General features: G+C 51.0%; 6 protein-coding genes across 6 annotated transcripts; all 6 read right to left on the minus strand.

Annotated features, from left to right (window-relative positions):
- Nucleotides 1-604: 604 nt before the first annotated feature.
- N7457_005292 (carnitine O-acetyltransferase CAT2) lies at nucleotides 605-2,752 on the minus strand (the record flags this gene model as incomplete). Its single annotated transcript, XM_057176337.1, has 4 exons — nucleotides 605-737; nucleotides 806-2,468; nucleotides 2,561-2,606; nucleotides 2,672-2,752. 4 exons carry the CDS (start codon nucleotides 2,750-2,752, stop codon nucleotides 605-607), a joined length of 1,923 nt encoding a protein of 640 aa, XP_057030639.1.
- Nucleotides 2,753-3,681: 929 nt separating this feature from the next.
- Nucleotides 3,682-7,510, minus strand: N7457_005293 (uncharacterized protein; the record flags this gene model as incomplete). The annotated part of the gene is made up of 4 exons (XM_057176338.1): nucleotides 3,682-4,702; nucleotides 4,759-5,365; nucleotides 5,428-6,684; nucleotides 7,135-7,510. The coding sequence occupies 4 exons, from the start codon at nucleotides 7,508-7,510 to the stop codon at nucleotides 3,682-3,684; spliced, it is 3,261 nt and encodes a 1,086-aa protein (XP_057030640.1).
- An 865-nt stretch (nucleotides 7,511-8,375) lies between these two features.
- Nucleotides 8,376-10,189, minus strand: N7457_005294 (uncharacterized protein; the record flags this gene model as incomplete). The annotated part of the gene is made up of 2 exons (XM_057176339.1): nucleotides 8,376-10,100; nucleotides 10,157-10,189. The coding sequence occupies 2 exons, from the start codon at nucleotides 10,187-10,189 to the stop codon at nucleotides 8,376-8,378; spliced, it is 1,758 nt and encodes a 585-aa protein (XP_057030641.1).
- Nucleotides 10,190-11,364: 1,175 nt separating this feature from the next.
- On the minus strand, nucleotides 11,365-12,283 carry N7457_005295 (uncharacterized protein; the record flags this gene model as incomplete). Its single annotated transcript, XM_057176340.1, has 2 exons — nucleotides 11,365-11,986; nucleotides 12,051-12,283. 2 exons carry the CDS (start codon nucleotides 12,281-12,283, stop codon nucleotides 11,365-11,367), a joined length of 855 nt encoding a protein of 284 aa, XP_057030642.1.
- A 2,130-nt stretch (nucleotides 12,284-14,413) lies between these two features.
- On the minus strand, nucleotides 14,414-15,200 carry N7457_005296 (putative 2-haloalkanoic acid dehalogenase; the record flags this gene model as incomplete). The annotated part of the gene is made up of 2 exons (XM_057176341.1): nucleotides 14,414-14,543; nucleotides 14,599-15,200. The coding sequence occupies 2 exons, from the start codon at nucleotides 15,198-15,200 to the stop codon at nucleotides 14,414-14,416; spliced, it is 732 nt and encodes a 243-aa protein (XP_057030643.1).
- A 621-nt stretch (nucleotides 15,201-15,821) lies between these two features.
- On the minus strand, nucleotides 15,822-17,091 carry N7457_005297 (uncharacterized protein; the record flags this gene model as incomplete). The annotated part of the gene is made up of 4 exons (XM_057176342.1): nucleotides 15,822-16,245; nucleotides 16,304-16,748; nucleotides 16,806-16,842; nucleotides 16,897-17,091. The coding sequence occupies 4 exons, from the start codon at nucleotides 17,089-17,091 to the stop codon at nucleotides 15,822-15,824; spliced, it is 1,101 nt and encodes a 366-aa protein (XP_057030644.1).
- Nucleotides 17,092-19,150: the final 2,059 nt, after the last annotated feature.

Below are 19,150 nucleotides of genomic sequence, written 5' to 3' on the forward strand. Positions count from 1 at the left end.
TCGAACAACAACAATTGGAATCTGGTCAATTGGTGTCACGGTCCGTTCTATCCGGCTCTATTCATCGACAGAAGCCCAAATGTCCAGCGATATTGGAATAGACAGGATAAAGTCCCATCTCCCTCTGTTAACTGACTATTAAGAAAGAACAGCCAAACTGGACAGGATCTGTGCCTATAACAGCGTAGTCATTCGAAACATTGTGGCAAGAATAAAGCGCTATTTCTCAATTTCTCGCGCCGAACTTTGTGCTGGCTTCGGCCGAAGGACTCGTCTATGATGATTTTTTTAATACAAGCACTGAAAGCATGGAGAATCATGAGAGGGTAATCTAATTTATCCCGATTCAATAGCGTGCCTATTTCTGCAAAGGTCATTGTGATCTGTAAAAATGTACATTCATATCCCATCTCTGCCGGCCTATAATTCTAAAGAAATAGAAGAGAAAAGCAAGGGATGAATCAAGTTGATGTACAAATCATAAAATGAGAAATGTAGATACATTCCAAGAAAATCAAAGATATATTTATCTATCGAGCGCTGAAGGAAACAGAAATCCAAAAGCACCAAAGGAAACAAAAACCGGGTATATGCAGGGACACATTTACAGCTTCGGCTTCTCAGCCTGGGCAACCAGGTCGGGCATGAGGAGGTCACGAAGCTCAGTGGCAGCCTCGTTGAGGTAGTGGCTCATGCGATCGGCACCGAGGCGCTTGCAGACGATGTTGAAGTTAAGGCTGGGAGAGAAAAAAGGATTAGCATGTGTATAGGAAAAATAATTGGAGAGATATAAAGCAAGGCATACCTGTTTTCGTTGATCATGTAGGCAATTCCGAATCCATCGTCAATGACCTGGCTCCATCCGTATCCGTTGAAGTACTCGGAGCTCAGCTGGGAGGTGGAGAGGTACCAAGAGCCGGAGTAGGTGTATGCGGGATCCTGGTAGAGCTCGGGCACCTTCTCGCCGGGCTGGAGAAGCTTCTTCAGACCGAACAGGTGACGGTCGACACCGTGGCCGGAGCTGGCCTCCTGGGTGTACTTGGTGTGCTGGGCGAGGGCGGCGCGGAACAGCTTGACGACCTCCTCGCGGGGGGTGTTGTGGTCCTGGTGGGCCTTGCAGAAGGCGACGCTCTCATCGGAGACAGTGCGGGTGGTCTCGGTGCGGCCTTCGGCGTACTTACGGGTGGAAGCGGACTCGTAGGTGGGGCGGTTCTTGCCGTACATCTTGAAGTAGGCCAGCTGGATGGTCATCTGGACGAAGGCATCGGGGCTGCACTTGAACTTCTTGATCAGACCCTTGCCGTAGCCCTGGTAGGCCTGGACGACCAGCTCGTGAGCGCCGATCTGCTTGCGGTGGTACTGGGCCGCGAAGTCGATGGCCTCGTTGGCGGCATCATTCAGCTTGAAGTTGATGGGCTTGGGGTCGGCGAGCTGGGAGCGCACAGACTTGGCGGAAAGATCGATCTTCTTGTTGAAGATGACGTTGTTGACGTGGTCATTCAGACGGTGGGTGGGGGTGCCATCCATCATGCTGTGCTCGCCAGTGAAACCAGCGGTACCGTTGTCGTTGATGATGAACTGCAAAGGCTTATCGAACCAGCGGTTAGCGCCGTCACCGTGCCAGTACTGCACGCAGCGCTCGGCCGCAGTGACAGGTCTGGCATCGTCCAAGCAAACGACGAAGCCGGCAGACTCAATCTCCTGCAAGGCGGCCTCGTTGGAAGGATCATAATCGACGAGGGTCTTGCGGGCAGCAGTCCAGTGATCACGGTCGGCAGCAGTCAACACACCAACCGGGCGGGCGGGCTGTGCGATCTCGTAGATGCGCTCGAACTGCTTCTCCAACTCGGAGACGTTGAGCTGCTGGCCGTCGACGATGAGAGGGATCTTGAAGAACTGGTTCTTGCGGATAGCCACGATGTGCTGGTTCTCGGCAGCAGCGTACTTGCGGGGGAAATCTTGGCCCTCGGCGGGGATACGGCAGCAGTTGAACATGTACTCGTAGGAGCTCATGGCCTGAGGCTCCTTGCGGAGGTATTCGGGTTCCAGGGAACCATCATCAACCTGGGCCTTGAACTCGAGTGCAGCAGTGGTAATAGCGGCAGCACGCTTAGCGGGGTTGCGGCGCTCGCGGTCATCCCGGTAGGAGTAGAAGTAGGAGACGTAAGGGACCACAGGGTCACGGTAGCCCAGGTAGGCGGCCTGGTTCCACCATTCGGAGAGCCAGTTCTTAATCTTGGGGTCGGCAGCACGAGCCAAGAGACGCTTCTGGAGAGATTCACCCTGGCCACCAGGGCGGATGAACTCCTCAACGGCGCTCTTGGTGCGCTGATACTCGGACTCGGAAACAACCGCGTGCACGGACTTGAGGTAACGACGGCTGGTCTCTTCTAGGGTAGGAACGGGGAGTTTAGGGAGAGAATCTTCGAAACGGAGCATGTTGCCCTTGGAGAGATCCTCCTTGTATCCTGGTCTTTCTGTCAGCGATCTCATTCCTCCACATTGCGGTGCGGATGGACGAGGGATAGCCCGCGTTGCGCCAGAGGCATGTGACACTCACCCTCAGGGACTGAAGATGCGGCGCGGCGGGTAGCCATTGTGAGAGTCTGTATACGAGTCAATGGATTGATTCCAAGATTTCAGGAAATGAGCATAATTGGCGAGAACTCACTGAGCGGGCGAGAAGAGGGTTGGTCGGGAGCCGTTGCCTGGACAGGGTGGAGAGACGGCTTTTAGCAGAAGCAGTGAACATGCCTCTGGTGTGTAGAAAACAGAAATTTGGGGTATAAGAAGAAGAAAAAGGTTGAGTGAACGTGAAGCTTCAAGGAGACGTAATAAGAACCTTGGAAGAGACCGGGGCAGAAGCCTCGGCTGGCGGGGAAGCCGGTAAAACGACGGTACCGGGGCACTTCAGCTGAGCGTCGGGGGCCGGGTGGTTTCCCACGGATATTAAGCTATTCAAGCGGAAAATACCGAGGCAGGGTTGGAGATTCTTCAAGCCCTTACCCGTTCCTTGACTCTTTCTCTTTTCTTCAGAGTCTCTGCGTTCTTTATACAGAATCTCTCCCAGGTTACCAAGTATATATTACGGAAATACGCATACCAGACCCACCGTTCTGAGCCTCGGTCCATTTTCAACGATGCACTTGATCGGTCACAAGGAGGCAGATCAGGGGGCATTGTCATTCGATTGTCTAGTTCAAATAGAGCACGGCGTATCTTTGGTGGGATATAGGGATATGGCACTATATAGACACCCAAGAGCCTCCGAAAGGGCTTCATTTACTCCGGTTCTCCGGGCGATCACTGAATGCGGGGAGACTGGGAGGTACTAGGCAAGTATATGCAGGAGACTGTCGAATGAGAGCCTCCAAAACCGCAGTGGAAGAGACCAATATGAGAACATGGATGTCGAGTTAGATTATGTATATGGGAAATAGATAGGCCCCCTCCCTTTCATCCGTTCCCGTTGACCCGGCCACGAATAAAAATGCCCGATATCTCAGTCAGATGGTAAATAGACAGCCATCCAACGCCACGGTCCAGAATACAAAAAAAAAAGGAAATAAAATAAGAGGAATAAAAAACAAGATCAAGTCATAGAGTTTCAGTATCATGTAGATCAAAGTAAGTTCCACAAGTCAGATAGGCAAATAGTCATGGTAAGCTAAATAACAGGCATCATGAGACTGGCTGCACGGCTGCCGCTTGGTCCTGACCATCGATGGGTCGGGACACTTGAACTCCACCGTTGCGGAGCTCGTCCATCTTCGCCATGGCAGGCCCAGTACAGATGCGACCGGTCTGCATGAGCGTGCGGAGACGTTTGCGACGGGCCTCGCCGCTGCGTTCTTCGCCGCGACCGACACCCTCGTCCACCCAGTCCACGGCATGGATTTTGAAACTCATGCCATCGTGACGACCATCCCATTTGCGGGATTTCAGGCCAAACATCAGGGTAGTGTCGTATTGAGCGATACGGGGGAGAACCAGCAGAGTGATGTGCAGGTCCTTGTCGGCGGGAGGTATCGGCGGAAGACGGGGGCCCTTGGCAGGGGTATCAGCCTGAGTGCCCTCGGAAGTGGTCTCGGGCGGTGGAGGCGCGTGCTGATAGGTATCTTTAATCTCGAGATCGAGCATCGACTCGTCCACGTCGTCACCCCATGCACCGCGGATGAAGCCGGAGTGAATGGCAGCGGCGACGGGGTCCGAGTCGTCTGTATAGACGCCAGTGCCCCATAGGGCACGTCGGGCACAAATTTCCTCCCGATGAGAATGATCGATTCGGAAGCGCGGAACGCGAACAGTAAAGGTGCAATTCTCGCGTTTCTCGAAGCGGGGTAGAGGTTGGGGGGTTGTGGTATATCCAAACTTGGAGCTTTCCGTGGAAGAATTGGCAGTGGGAGTACCCACTCGAGGCGTGTAGAGCGTCGAGCCGAGATGCTGTCGAGGAAGATGGGCAACGCTGGACAACAGCGGCTCCAGATTCACGGTGGTACGAGGCTCGCGAATTGGAGATGCAGCTGGAATGGCAGCTGGTCGAGGTGGATGGTGATGATGGTGATGGTGATGTTGATGTTGATGGTGGTGGTGTCCGGCAGAGGGATCTGCTGGGGATATTCGGTGGAAGAAATTCGTAGGACGTTGAAGGGAACTCAGAGTAGCTGCGTCTTCATCTGCCTTATGACGGTGGTGGTGGTGGCTGGAAGAATGTTAGCATCCGGATATTATGAACTGTATTGATTAAATAGAACATACTGATGGTGATGGTGGTGGGAATGCCGAGAGCGACGGGCATTACGTGCTGATAGTATGCCGCGAGTGTCATTGGCCTCGATTTCCATCTGCTCTTCGTCTCGTGACTTTCTCGACCGTCTGCCGTTTGTGGAGGATGGCCGAGGAACCTTGGATGCATCATCCGTGCCATCCCCATTTATCGAGCGACCAGTGAGGCTATCGCGTTTAAACGGACTTGTGCCCAACGGCGTGGAAGGGCCGCTGCCACCAGTAGCTGCAGTTACGCCACCGACACCACTTCCAATGCCGGAGAATACGCGCCCCAGTTCATTCTTGATCGCTGGCTCTCCAGCAGGACCGATGAATGGAGCTTGAGCGCCTTGGACGGCTTGAGGAAGCGGCGAGGCACGGCCGCCACGCTTACCATCCGCGCCCACAGCAAGAAGGCTGCGGTGATGGAGTAGCTCGTCACTTCCCTTGCGTCGTCCCTCATCAGCCAGCGCTGCCAGGCCAGATGATGCAGCAGCGGTTGATGCGGTGATAGCTGGGGTTGAGCCCAAACGAGGGGGTTGGGTTTGGTGCCTCAGATATGGATCGTGAGGCGGGGGGTTGGTTGATTGTTTCGTGACTGCAGAGAGACTTGCGTTTGTCTGTTCCCGCCAGATTGCGACCCCAATGATTTAGTGTAACTTTGAATGGCCCCGAACCCGAAGGCCGATCCATGCTCTGGCGCAAGGAGGCGCTTGCTTTCCGGCGACGGAGGTTGAGAGCGACCGTGATCCCAAGTAGAGCCACTCTGAGGACGTTCAATGGGTTCGCGTTCACCGTAGTGAGAACCGTAGCGATATGACCCAGGCTGGGACGCCTTAGGATCGGGCCCATGAGTTGACGCACGCTCTCGATCCCGCTGTGCAGTTTCCTCGGAGCGACGCTCACCAAATATGTTTCCAAACCGACCATGCTGTGGCTCCTGAGCACCGTACGACCCAGATGCAGGCCGAGGGCCAGGCTCAAAGGCGCGATCTGCCGCCCCTCCACCTGGCTGAGAGATCGGACTGTAGCCAGGGGGCCGTGTGGGTGCGTCAGCATGTGGGGGTTGGCTGCTGGGCCGAGCGATCGGTCCGTTGAGACTCATGCGACGAGGTTCGCTGAACGGTGGTTCAGCCGTGGAGATTCGAGGCGAAGGATGCGTCGAGTGCGGCTTTTCAGGATACTGTGAAAGCGCCGAGCGTGTCAAGCCCCCGAATACTGATTGCTCGCCGCTCAAAAGGCTCGAACCTCCTCCACCAGACCCCGACCGGTATGTACGTGCGCCTTGGGGTTTGGAGAACGGTTTCTCTGGAGTATGTGAGCGGCGCAATACAGAGTTGTCGAGCGGCGAGGGTCTTGCCGGGGCAGTCGGCGGAGACATAGCCGCAGATGATGATGACGGCGGCGCGTTACCGAATATCGATGATGCGGGTGGTCGCGAAAAGAAAGGCGCAGTTTCTCGCGCAGGCTCTCGCGGATCGGATCCTAACATAGCAGAAATAGACATACTACTGCCGGGTCGGTGCGCCTGGCTGCTAGGTACATCACGCGACATCAGAGAACCTGCAGACGCGTGGGCTGATTGGGCTCGCGAGGAATAGGAGTATGGAGGGGACGGGGGTGGCATTTGGCGACTGCCAAACGCGGGAGGTGCGGACTGTTCGCTCGGACCTATCATACGGGACAAGGTTAGCAAGTGGTTGTGGTGATAGCCAAAAGATTCCACGATGACCGCGCATGTCCCGATCGGATGAGTGACGCATTCAATGTGTCGCGACAAGGACGGTTGCACGGGCTCTCGGGCCCAAATCGGGTGCTCACCAGGTATGCCGGAACTTCCACTGCTGCCCTGGGAAGTACGACGCGCTGGTTCGGGTTGTGAGGGCGTGTGATTCATAACGGAAGCACCCAGGATCCCTGTGAACGAGTGAGCAATGGTTCAGAAGGGAAAGCAAGGGCCAGAACGAGGAGAACCCGTGACTCCGGAAGCTCTCACGCTAGTCCAAATAGGGTAGGGGCTCCTCTGGCCACCCTATGCCAGATCTGGACTAGCGCTCCCGAGCTGTCGTCCAGTCGATCTGCGCCACCGGGGAAAATCCATCAGGGGCAGTGTGTTTGGGCAAGAGAAAAGGGAGTTTTCGGGTGGATTTCACGTGTCGCGTGGTCTTGATCAACCGATACAGCCGTGCCCCAGATACAGGATTTCCTCGGATCGCGCAGGGGGGGAAATAGCAGTAGCAAAGTGGAGGCGGCCAGCCACGGCACAAGTCCGATCCTTGGAATCTGCAATCTGGGGCATCCGGAACCAGGCCACGCGAGGGAAGTAAACACAAGAAACATCAATAAATAGAAAAAAAAGCTGCCTACCTTCCCTGTATCGAACAGCCTGTGGCTGGGAATTATTCCTGCGATGTGTTTGTTCATGGCTCCTCGTCTCCAAACTCCCGTGGCGACGGTGTGATTGTGTCGGGCCGTTCCTCGAGGAAAAGTATGCGCTGGGGGCGTCTCCGCGTTGAGAAGCATGTGACGTCCGCGAAGCGGCTGTTTGGTAGATCTGCGAGGGGGAAGAGGTCGTGGTCGAAGAGGGGGGATGGTACGGGCGATGGTTGTCGGTCTCGAGTTGACCACGGGACTCGTGAGAAAAGGGCGCGAACTGTCGTGGTTGATCAGAGCGAGATTCTTGCGAGGCCCCCAGAGGCGATGGCCGTGGCGGATATGAGTGCTGTAGCCGTCGGTAGTCCATGATGCTCTCCAAAAAAAAGGCGTTGGGCAGCAATTAGAGGAAAATGGAGATTTGACGAAGAAGGGTATAATAGAGGAAAGAAAACAGAATGGCGGTGGAACGTATGCAAGTCCAGATGAAAAGACCAGAAAAAGGCCAGAGCTGAGGGCGCAGGATCAGCGGTTGATCGCGCGACCCGACGGAGATAGTGCTCACAAGACGGCAATGGGAGCGTGCAGCAATAGGGCAGCAGTGAGGTGGAAATATCAACTCAGATTACACTTCCGCCAGGGTCACAGAGATTTTGGTTTTCCTGAGTTGGGGGAAAAGAGAGAAAAAAACGGTGAGTGATGACGGTGTCTTCCTTTTAGCGCGACGGGGCAGGGCCAAGACTTGATCGTGCATGCGGGGATTGTGTACAGGAGAGTAGATGCACTTCTACATGGCATCCGATGTGCATTTACCTGCAGAAGGTGTGGGAAATAGCAAAAATAAACACCGTGCTGGATTCTAAATCCGATCTTTTCCAGGTTCAATGTCCAGGATCCCCATCGGTTGACACACTCTGTCACCGTGAGTACGACCAGTTCCTATGGGCTTCTAGGCCGGCTTGGAGATATGCATATGCAGGACATGTGCCAACGAGAGGGAAAAAATTTGTACCCCACTAGATTAATGGGCCTTTGGGCATCATTCGCTTAACGCCCAGTTAATATATACCTTCTAGATCTAATCCCTATACAAGAATATATGTACCTCGGTCTTTGGGTACAATGCAGATGCACAGAGCCTACGCCCCCGCCAAAACAATGAGAGAATATGATAAAAAAAAACCCCACGCTAACCATCACAGCAAACACAATATTTAACTCTGGACCGTGGAACTTCACCTCGAGTTCAAATGCAATCGACGCTTCCACTTCATGCGACTCTTGGCCAAGGCGCGCTGAGTGCGCTCGAGTGGGTAGTTGACGGGAGACTCACCGCCAGTGAAGATAAAGAAGTCATAGAGGAAAGCGCCCATGAAACCACCACTCAGCGCTCCTGCCCAAGGCCCGTAGAACCAGTATGGGTCAGTGAACAAGGTGTTGGGAAAGCCAACCGCGAGAAGCGCTAGCCGAGGCCCAAAGTCCCGACTCGGGTTGAACGCCGCCCCGGTCTGATAAGCAAAGCACATAGTCAAACAAGTAATCACCAATCCAATGATCAACGAGTTCATACCGGCTCCAGCGGGTGCATTTTGGTCATCACCTAGAGCGAGGACGGTAACGACCAGAAAGGCGGTGCCGATAAACTCGTTGAAGAACGCCGTCGCCGAACCAACCCACACCTCCCGTGAATTGGTCACAAAGCTGTTGATGATGTTGGTATCCGGATTGAGGAATAGATAGTGCTGAATGGATTCATAGTAAATTCCATACGCGGCAAGTCCAGCAAGGAACGCGGCGAGGAATTGGGCGGCGAAGTATTCGGGCATTTTGCGTTTGGGGAAACCACGGAAGAACCACAGCACCATGGTCACGACCGGGTTGAGATGGGCTCCGGAGACACCACCACAAATATAAATGCCGGTCATAGTCGACAACCCCCAGGCCCACGCGGTGGTGTTGGGGTTACCCTGGTTAGCGATGGTGACCGACAAGTCAACACAGAAACCCATAGTGAGCTGCACAAACACACCCAGGGCTTCGGCAAAAGCTTCGCGGTGATGTGTACGGATGACAGACCAGGTCGTATGGTTGTTGTGGACTTCGTCCTCGACTAATTCCTGCACAAGCGGGTGCAGGTCCTCCGGGTAACTCGCCTTCTCCAATTCAGGAACATCCAATAACACGTCCAATCTAGCCCCCATGTCGTCACCATCTGCCAGATTGGCAGTCGAGGTCGGCTCCATCGCTGGCTCAACATTCTCCTGGGAATCACCCTCATGCAAAGTCGACAGTTGATCTGGCTGGTCCCAATTCGAAGGTCTTACACGAACCGACGAGCTGCGCGAGATACGCGAAGTCTGTCTCGCAGAGGGGCCATCACCAGCGAGAATCTTGTTCATGAAGTTATTCTCACGTTGTAAACGAGCATCCGCGACCTGCGCGGCCATCTTGCGCGGATCGGTCGTCTTATCGATTCGACCCTGTTCGATATCGTTGGCGTCCACATCGAGTCCAAGTCTCTGCGAGTTTTCCGTGGGCCGCTGCGCATTTGCCAGGTTCTGCAACAGCTCTTCCTTGGTCGGGACCATGCCCGGCCGCACCACACGGGGCAGCGGCTTGGCCAGAGACCAGACCGGTCTGGCATTGGAGGCCTGTTCATATGAAGGGTTCAAATCCGAGTAGCCTGGTTGCACAAAGGGCTCCTGAGCTAACCGCACCTGGGGCGTTTCATCTAGACCACCTAGAGTGAACTTGCCCTGTGTGCGCTGGGCTATAGTCGTGCGGGCGGCTGTACTGGGAATTGCGCTGATACCGCTGCGTCTTGAGGCAGTCGAACCACGCCGGCGAGCAGTAGTTGTGGCCTCATTAACCCCAGACATAATTCGTGTCGGTGCGATGAGATCCGCATCGCTAACAGCTCGGGCTCGGTTCGGCGATTGTGGTGGTTGAGTAGCATCGGACTATCAAACATGAGGCGATTAGAATGTGGTATTATCGCGGGTTTGTTTGCACTCACTCTCGCCCTTTCACGGCCATTCTGCCCTTCCATACTGACTATGGATTACCCGGGGGGATCTACCCTTGACGATCTTCAAAAGACAGGATAAAGATCCACTGCCCAAAAAAAAAAAAAAAAACGGGTATGTAATGAACAAAAATCCAACAGAGATCGGGAAAAAATCAACCATGACCGGTGGAGAGAACCATTTATTGAAAATCACATTCGCCCTCGAGCGATAGGAGGTGACCCAGTTACGCAACGACCAGAGGATCTTCATCGAGCTCCTCAATTGGCGATATGGGCAAGTGGAGCAGATCCCAGCATATCAGCAGCCGACGATCGGTAAAGTGTCTCAGGGTGAGATCTCATTTGGCAGTCCCTGTCCTGGTCCACTGTGTAAACTCCGCAAAAGCTTGCCCATTGAACCGTTGCGTTCCGGTATTCGCTATGATCTGTCGAGTGTTTCTTTGCCGTGATAACCGCTTGAGGTTGAATTTGTCAAGTGGGCCGTATCTGTGCATTTAGAGCAGGGGAAAGCTTGGTGTCGAGGTCTATCGTGGTGTACAGTGCAGGGTCTTGACGCTTGGCCAATGAGCGTGGTTCCCCGTTACAATTCTCTCGATCCTGGGATTCCTAGTTGACCTGGTCGACTTGGGACAGTGGGCTCTCACAGAGTTTTCCCAAAAGCAAATTGAATTCCCTTTTTCCATTTTAATCCCATGTTTCCATTTTAATTCCGTGGCCATTTCCATCTCTGCTGCCGGGATTGCCGTACGGAGTAGATCCATCGCCATTTCCGTCGACATCCGTTCATTGGACTTGGGCTATATATTTTTATCTTTTCGTCTCTCCTTTTTCAATATTTAATTTGCCCAAATTGCCGAGTCCGCTGGTATCGGCCTCTACCGTGGTAGACCGGTTCGCCACGCTTTTTCTCCATTGCCCAGCACTCCAGTCAAACCCATGCTCAACTACGTACAACAGACAACAGACATGCAGTGTGTACTCCGCACATCGTCTATGTTGGCGATCTGACATCACGCATTCACGGGAGGCTGCAAGCGACGAGACCGACGTTTTTGATAGACGCCAAGAAAGTGGATCCCCCCTGGAGACATGCCAAGCTACACCTTCCAAAAGACCTCGGATCATCGTCGACAGGCGGATTATGAGGGAAAAAGAAAAGGGAAACTCAAATCGGGGATCGCAGAAGTCAACAACCCTTATGCTATACAGATCGGCGCGAGATGTCGGAGACCATCCTGCGTCAGATCACCCGTCGTGACCCGACCTTCCGGCAAAACGGACCAAAAGACATCGGAATAAGAAGGATGGATACAGTCATTCTCGGACAATTCCTCCCCGGTAACCACGACAGTCACAGCGCGCCGAACAACATCCTGCCCATTCCAATGAGACAGATACCCCCGCTGCCGGAGAGTGGCGAGTTGTGCAATGAGGTGAGGGTAGAATTCGGGAAGCGGTGTCTTGGCATCAAGCATCAAAAGGAACGTCTGGTCCGGCGTTTCGGAATGCGCAGAATCATCCCCAGCGTCGAACTTCGCCAGAAGAGGGTTGAGACCGAATCGCTGCAGGAAGGCTTCGGTCTCGGGTCCCGCAACAGCGTTCCCGATCTGCAGCTCGCCGTTGTGCATCCAAACGGCCGTTCGGAGGCCTTCGCATCCCCCGTTCAGAGAGGACTCCAGTGCATGTGGTCGCGTGTCTAGTATAGGGAAGGTACAAGCACCATGCCCAGTGTGGATGGGGGTGTGCGGTGTGGATTCATGAGGTAGGAGCGTCGTTTTACTATTGGTTGGGAGCAACCGGAGGCACTGGAATGCGGCTCTGGGGAAAGAAAGGGGTCAGACTGGGGATACCTAAAGGTAGGCGATGTTGCGATAATACTCACAGACACGCGATGATAAGACATCCAGCGCGAAGGAAAACGGCCTTCCGCTTTCCAAGCGATTCGTCAAGGTAAGCTGACAACCCCGGGATACACTCTGTCGGATAAGATCGTAGGGGGTGATCATCAAGTAGCCATGGATCATATTCAATCTTAGTGTTCGATTCCAGGTCCAATAGAGCCTCCTTTGAGACTTCCATGGCAGCCTTCTCGTCCGATGGATCAATCGCTCCCATGGCGATCTGCAAGGGTGAAACCTCCTAGGCGTGATCTAGCTTGTATGGTCCAAGGGCAAACCAAGCTGCAGCGGGCAGAGTGCTCAAGAATACGGAGTGCGAGGCACATGGTATATGAGTTCCGATCTCCAACGAGACATCGCGCAGTTGTGCAGTGAATTGACCAGCACGCAATCATGATTGGCGATTGCATGGCGTCGGTGATCGTCTCACGTCTCACACGCACAGCCTTCAAATCAACGAATTACACATGGAGATGATTCGTATTCACAAGACATCTTTGAATGCATAGATCCACCTTGCAAGCCCGGTTCAAACTGACAAGCATCTCCTCCACTTCGTGTTTTTGACGCCAAGATGCCAAGACCGGTCCACTCATTGACGTTGTGCTTCTTCGATCTGAGCTCATGGATGTTCGGATGCCAAGTTACTCTAGTTCTCGCTACAGATATTTCCAACGTACATCTATGATACAATGAACATCCAGGATTAGGAGTGGTTTAAAGAAGAGGAAAGCCGGACTCAACTAGCGCAGTTTGCGGGCATCGGTTGGAATAACACGACCGAAACAATACATAACCAATGATACAAAATTCATCTGATCGCAAACGTGATATCACATATAAGACTGGAGGTCATCTGGGTTGCATGGTGGATCACATCTTTCAGCCCTATAATTCTCTTTTCCACAGTCCAACGAGAGCAAAAGCCCATCGCATGCCAGCTCTTTCGCGTCAGCCACTCTGATCGACCTTCTCTCGATTCCGAGGCATTCTTGCTGCCAAAGGTTCACAAATATTGTCACCTCTCGGAGCTCCGAGACAACGTTGCGTGGAGAGTTGAGAGTATCTTTAACAAAAACATGCGGTAGGATAATGGATTATTTGACACTGGGGTCTTGCCCCAGCACTTGGCTGCGACAGCGAGACAAGCGATTTTACCTTTCCAAGACGATGTCAACATGTCCATACCCGAGTCCTAGCGATTGTCACTCAGAAAAGCCAGACCACATTGTAAGCCCATAGTGGTGCATGTATGTCATCAATAACAAGCACAGATTTTCGAGTTTGACTGCAAGGCAAGTTGCGTCACTGGCTCTCAGCCAATTCGTCAACCTTGGAGTTGACCAACCTTCGTCATCATCTTTTAATACCCACCGTAGTCAATTGTATGATTTGTTCATCGATGGGAAACGTATTGGACTCCAGTCTCATCGCAATCTTATACCAATTCTGTAATTGAAGCAAAGTCATAAAATCACCAATCTCCTCGTCATTGACGATGGTTCCCCTAGAGCCCTTGATCTCCCTATCATCCTTCGCGGCTGGTAAGATTGCCCATCTTTGGTTGAATATGCCGAGATGGGAGATTCGACCGATTCATCATTGCTATCATATTTTGCGGGTTGTCGGGCCACTCGGATTTGGGATTGGAAGGCAAGTCCCATGTGCACATTCAACCATCATTCTCTGACCGTATCATGGATTAGAATTCATGGATTGAGCTCCTATGTGTCAGGCGATAAGCCTTACTTTGTTTGATCATTGCGTCGAGCATAACTCCTGACCTCATTGAGGGCGAAGAGTTGTCAGAGCCGACACGGAACCGGAATTGTGTAAGATCTGATGTATACGAAGGATGTTCTTTGGGCGGCTGGGCAAAGTGGAAAAAAAGAAAAAGAAAAGAAAAGCATAAGACAAGTGTCTGTAGAGTGTCTGTAGAAGTGACTTTGGAAGGAACGTCGTAGTCTCCTTTGAAGAAGGTGCTAGCCTCCAGGCTGTCAGATTCGAATCCATGTACTCCGTAGGCATCGTTGACATGGAGGTGTCAGCTCCGCTTGATGCTGATCTCAAGGTCAACAAGGCCGAGGGGCCTAGAAAATGACATTCGATATTGCGGAGTATCTTTGTATCTCTTGACTCATAGAGCAGGTACAGAGACCTAGATATAGGTAGTTGATATTTGAAAGAAGATGATGAAAAGAGGGCGACCAGTCAAGGAAGAATGTTGATAGGAAAACTACACATAGGGATAGGAAATGTCTACTATTCATACAAGGTAGACTTGAAAAATCCGACTAAATTCAGATGATATGGACATTGGTCTATGGAACCCTTGAGTACGAGAAGTTCAAGAAGCCGCTTGATGAGCGATAATCTTCTCCGCCATAGCTGGCAAAGTATCCTCCATCACATCCATTTCTCCAAATAGTTCCGACAAGGACTCCTTCTCCCACACAGAGCAGTATGCTCCCTTGAATCTACGAAGTAGAAATGTCAGTAACCGCCCACCACAAATCAGGGTGATACACATACCCAGCCCTTCTCGCCGCAGAGACATCCCACATATGCGCCGCCGCAAACCAAGGCGTCTTCCCATCATTCTCCGACTTCAACTTCTCCAACAAGGGACGATAAGCCGCCAAGTCTGGCTTACCGACACCGACGTCATCACAGGAGAGCAAGTTCTCCGCAGGAAGCTCCACTCCCGCCTGCTTGAAATAGCCCCCAACCCGGGTGATGTCGGCCGCTGTGAACGCCCACACCGTGAATCCAGCATCACGGAGCTTCTGGACACACTCTGCAGCCCCAGGACGGAACTCAAGAAGTTGGTATTCCTCCATGATATACTCCAGATCTTCGGGGGAAGCCCAGGCTCGCGGCTCAGCGATACCGGCCATCCAGAGTATGCGGTAGAAAAGACCGCGGAAGACTTCACCAAATGGGGCGTAGCTTTGAGCGAGACTGAGATTGGTATACTCACGCTCGGCTACCTCCATCCAAGCATATCCTAGTAGACGAGGCTTGATCCCCTCTGCTCGCAATCGGTCTCCTAGACGGGCATCAATGGCATCGAAAACATGGTCATAGGCCACGAGGGTGCCGATGATATCAAAGACGACGTGCTTAGAGGACATTGCTCTATCTTGGAATTGGCGTTGCTTATCAAGGATTTGGAGAAGGCGTCTTCTTCAACAATTGAGAGTTTTGTCTATGCCCCTTGGCTGTAGAAGGGAAAAGTAGTATTTAGTCTTGGGATGAGGCAACAGGAAAGCAAGGAAGCTGGTGAAGTCAATAGTTGCCGGTGAGTCACCGATGCTCATCTATTGTATTCACCCCAAGGCCAAGAGCGTGTGAATTACATGTACCCCGCTCTCGTTGAGCGGGGGAAAGCTCGGCCGGTTTGCAGGTTGGAGGTGACAATGAGAGCTCGCAATAGGCAGATATCTGGCACTATGCGAATGATTCGCAGCGACTCAACCGTGTGTCTCCACTGGTTTCCCGGTGCACGTCCTGATTATTTCCAGGGGACGGGATGTGACAATTACATGAAACCTGCAAATTGATATGCATCTGTCATCAAATATTGCTCGCCTGCACAGGTGAAAGACCGAGCTATTTCGTTTCTATTGTCCAGGTAGTAGCTCCAACGAACCTTGCGACTGGCATATGAACAAATGAGATTTTGATATGTGGGAGTACAACAAAGGAAATAATTTGGTCTTACCAAATGCTACAGCGTCACTAGTTCCCAGTACTCAGGTCCAAGAGACTGTAATATCCTCTTTGATCTGAATCCTCGAGTTCGACGATCTCACATCATCCCTGCTATTTTTCCCACGCCAGAAGTTCAATGGCCAGCCGGGGAAGCTGGTCAGTTGAACCTCATCCCCTTGAGACTCATTCTCCTGATCTTCAGACATAGAATCCTTTGAGCCATGGATCTGAGAGCCTCCTGTTTCGTAATATCCATCCTTCTTCTTGGTGGCCGACCTTTTAATCCCCAGGGCGGTCCACCAGCGGCGAAATAGCGGCGAAAAGGTAGGTAGACAGGCACAGAGAATTCCAATGAAAGGCTCAACACAGGACCAGACAAATACCGGGGCGATAGTCCAGGACGGGTCGTTAGAGCGTATGTGTTTGTGCAAGAAAACAACGCGCACAATACCGGCGACACAGACACTATGTTGATATCTCTGATCAGTATAACCTCAAATGACACCAAGAGACATCAACTCACAAGCTACCGAGCAGCAAAATACTGGTGACAGCCACCCGCTGCGTCTTGGGCATTTGTAGTTTCCAAATAACCGGAGCCGGGACACACAGAATCATCACATCAATCAAGACGGCAGCAATGCCATTGATGAAGAAGAATTCAGGAACGTCTATACACTTCCCTTCAACCATCGGATCGGTATATTGGTGCCAGAAATAGGACACTGGACGACACGCAACGGCAATGGTGATGACCACGGCGAAGAAGTAACCCAAGATGATAGCCATGGCGAAGTACAGGGACCGATGAAGGTTGAAAATGCGACGGTAGAACATCATGATGGACGATTTGGTCAAAGTGACCGTGGTCGAATAAATGAACATATGAGCGAAAAGCAGCTTCCAGAGCGCGATGAATTCGGAATCGGTGAGCGATTGTTGGTGCCATCCATTTTTATACTGAACACCTTCGCCGAGAGTTAGTAAGGCTGCAATGTCGGACGGGAGATCCCACCTCTACTCACTGATGATCACACATATACCGGAGCCGTAAGCGAAGAACTAGAAGATTGGTCAACAGCGCGATCAAAGTACACTGGTCTTTGCCCGACTCACCAATGCAGCAAAGATCAGAAGATCATCAAGACCGAAATTTGTCTGAGATGTCTTGACACGTATATAGATGCGCAGGAGAACCGCCAGGGTTCCAATGACCATCAAGGTAATGGCCGCACCAAGCATCTCAGGTGTTTGGTTTTCAGCGAGATTCACACCACGAGGCGGATACCCAGAATCCCCAGGAATTGACATGATAGACAGGGAGGACATGCCTCGTAAACCATGTCTACAAGTTGGTATGTCAATCAGGAAACTCCGCAATTCACGGGCAGTACACTCCCTAAATATTCCATTCCTGTCTCAATATCGAAGGATCCATATTGTGTTGAGAACCATGCCTGAGGCAGGATTCTCTCATCCGCAGGATTATCAACGCTACGCCCTTTTTGTCTTTTCTGCCGAAAAGCCCACCTTTGGGGGCCAAATTGAGGACTCCGATCCTCGGCACACAAAGGGGCATAAATAGCAGGAAAAGGCAGATATTATCTAGATCTTCAGACAATTCAATACTTCTATAAGAGATCCTATTCCCAGTATCATTTGAACCCATTATTGAAACCCTACATGCTGTATCATACCTCTGTATCTTCAATAGGTTATAAGCCCGGCTGTCTCCAATAGCCGGAATACCTAAATTGCGTAGTATAGTCCATTTACTATATTTGCTAGTAAATATTTGCTTACCCCTATACACCTTTTCATCTAATCTTTGCCTAGACCTATATATATAGGTCCTCACCCTAGGATCTCTCTCTTCTTCTTACATATATCTTACCTCTTATTTTATACCTTACCTTTTATACCTATACCTCTCGATCTCTCGTAGATCTACCTATTTTTTTATCAATTTCATTATAACCCCTATCACCCGACGGTCCTAGCGAGACAGAGGGGTATCTAGTGCACCTAGTACACCCTATATACCCTACGAACCCTCCGACTCCGACGCCGACCGACTAGACGAATTAGGGTCCGATAATAACTATAGTAGCGCCTTAGGCGAGGGTAGCGATAACGAAGGAGGAAATAATAGTCCTATAGCTCCCGCTAGCACTAGAAATATAGACCCCGGCTAGGGCCTATAACGTCTAAACCCCGCGGATTAACTAGCTAGAGAACTTAAGTCGACCGAGTATCTCTATACCTAGTAGCCCTAAGGACTAACTAGGTAGCTCGTAGCGGGTAGACCCCCCGCTAAAGTCTCCGAGTCTATCGAGACTAATATATAAGTCCTATTAATATAGATTAATAACCTAAACCGATTTAATCGAGATAGCTCTATATTCTCGCTACGTAACCGCTACGCTACCCTAAAGAATAATACCCGAGAAGAGAAAGAAAACGTCCTTCGATACCTTAGTTTCACTAAGGACCTCGGGAAAATATTTAAAAGAAAAGAAGAATATAAAGGACTAAAACTTATAGGATTAAATAATTACCGTACCTAGGCCGCTAATATATAGTAAATACTAAACTAAAACCTTCTCGAATAAGTTATCGACGGTAAGGTAGGATTATTACCCCTTTCGCACGAGAAGCACTATATACTAAATATATAGAAGGGAGTAGCCTAGCTTACTATCCTAAATACTATATATCTAGACTTAGCGAAAAATATTATACCGCCGAGCCCTCTAGAACCCGAGCGTATCTAGTAGGAATTATAAAATTAATACGATATAAAGGATACTTTTACCGCCGAATAAAGCGCTATTATAATAAAAGCACTATACGTATCCCGCGTCCGTAACGTCGGAACCCTAATCGAGGTATTTAAGACTATATAGATTAATAAAACTATTATACGTCCCCTAATCGAGAGTCTACTAATTAAGCTATAAGAAATAGACGAACTCGAAAAATATATAGAACTTATAGTATACCTCGATAGCCTAGAATAGCACCCGTAGAAGCTTAACTACGATAAAATAGTTAGTAGGTTAACTAACTAGCTAGACTAATACCTTTTCGATCGCCTATACGGCGAACTATAAAGAGAAGAAGATAACCTCGCCGCCGGTAAAAAGGCAGCTATAAGGACCTTATCTATAGAAACTAGTAAACCTATAAAACTACGAGGACCCTATATATAACGAGGACCTCTAGGATTAGTATATACCTTCTATAAAAAGAAGGGGTACCCCGCTAAGAAATACTAGCTAAAAACCCTAATTTAGTACCTAAACGGACTACGGAAACCCTAATTATATAGGTCGAATATAGTTACGAGGTATAAAACTTCTTAACTAGT

Source organism: Penicillium paradoxum (assembly GCF_028828445.1).
Source record: "Penicillium paradoxum strain IBT 22861 chromosome Unknown utg000005l_segment0_segment0, whole genome shotgun sequence".
Classification (NCBI taxonomy): domain Eukaryota; kingdom Fungi; phylum Ascomycota; class Eurotiomycetes; order Eurotiales; family Aspergillaceae; genus Penicillium; species Penicillium paradoxum.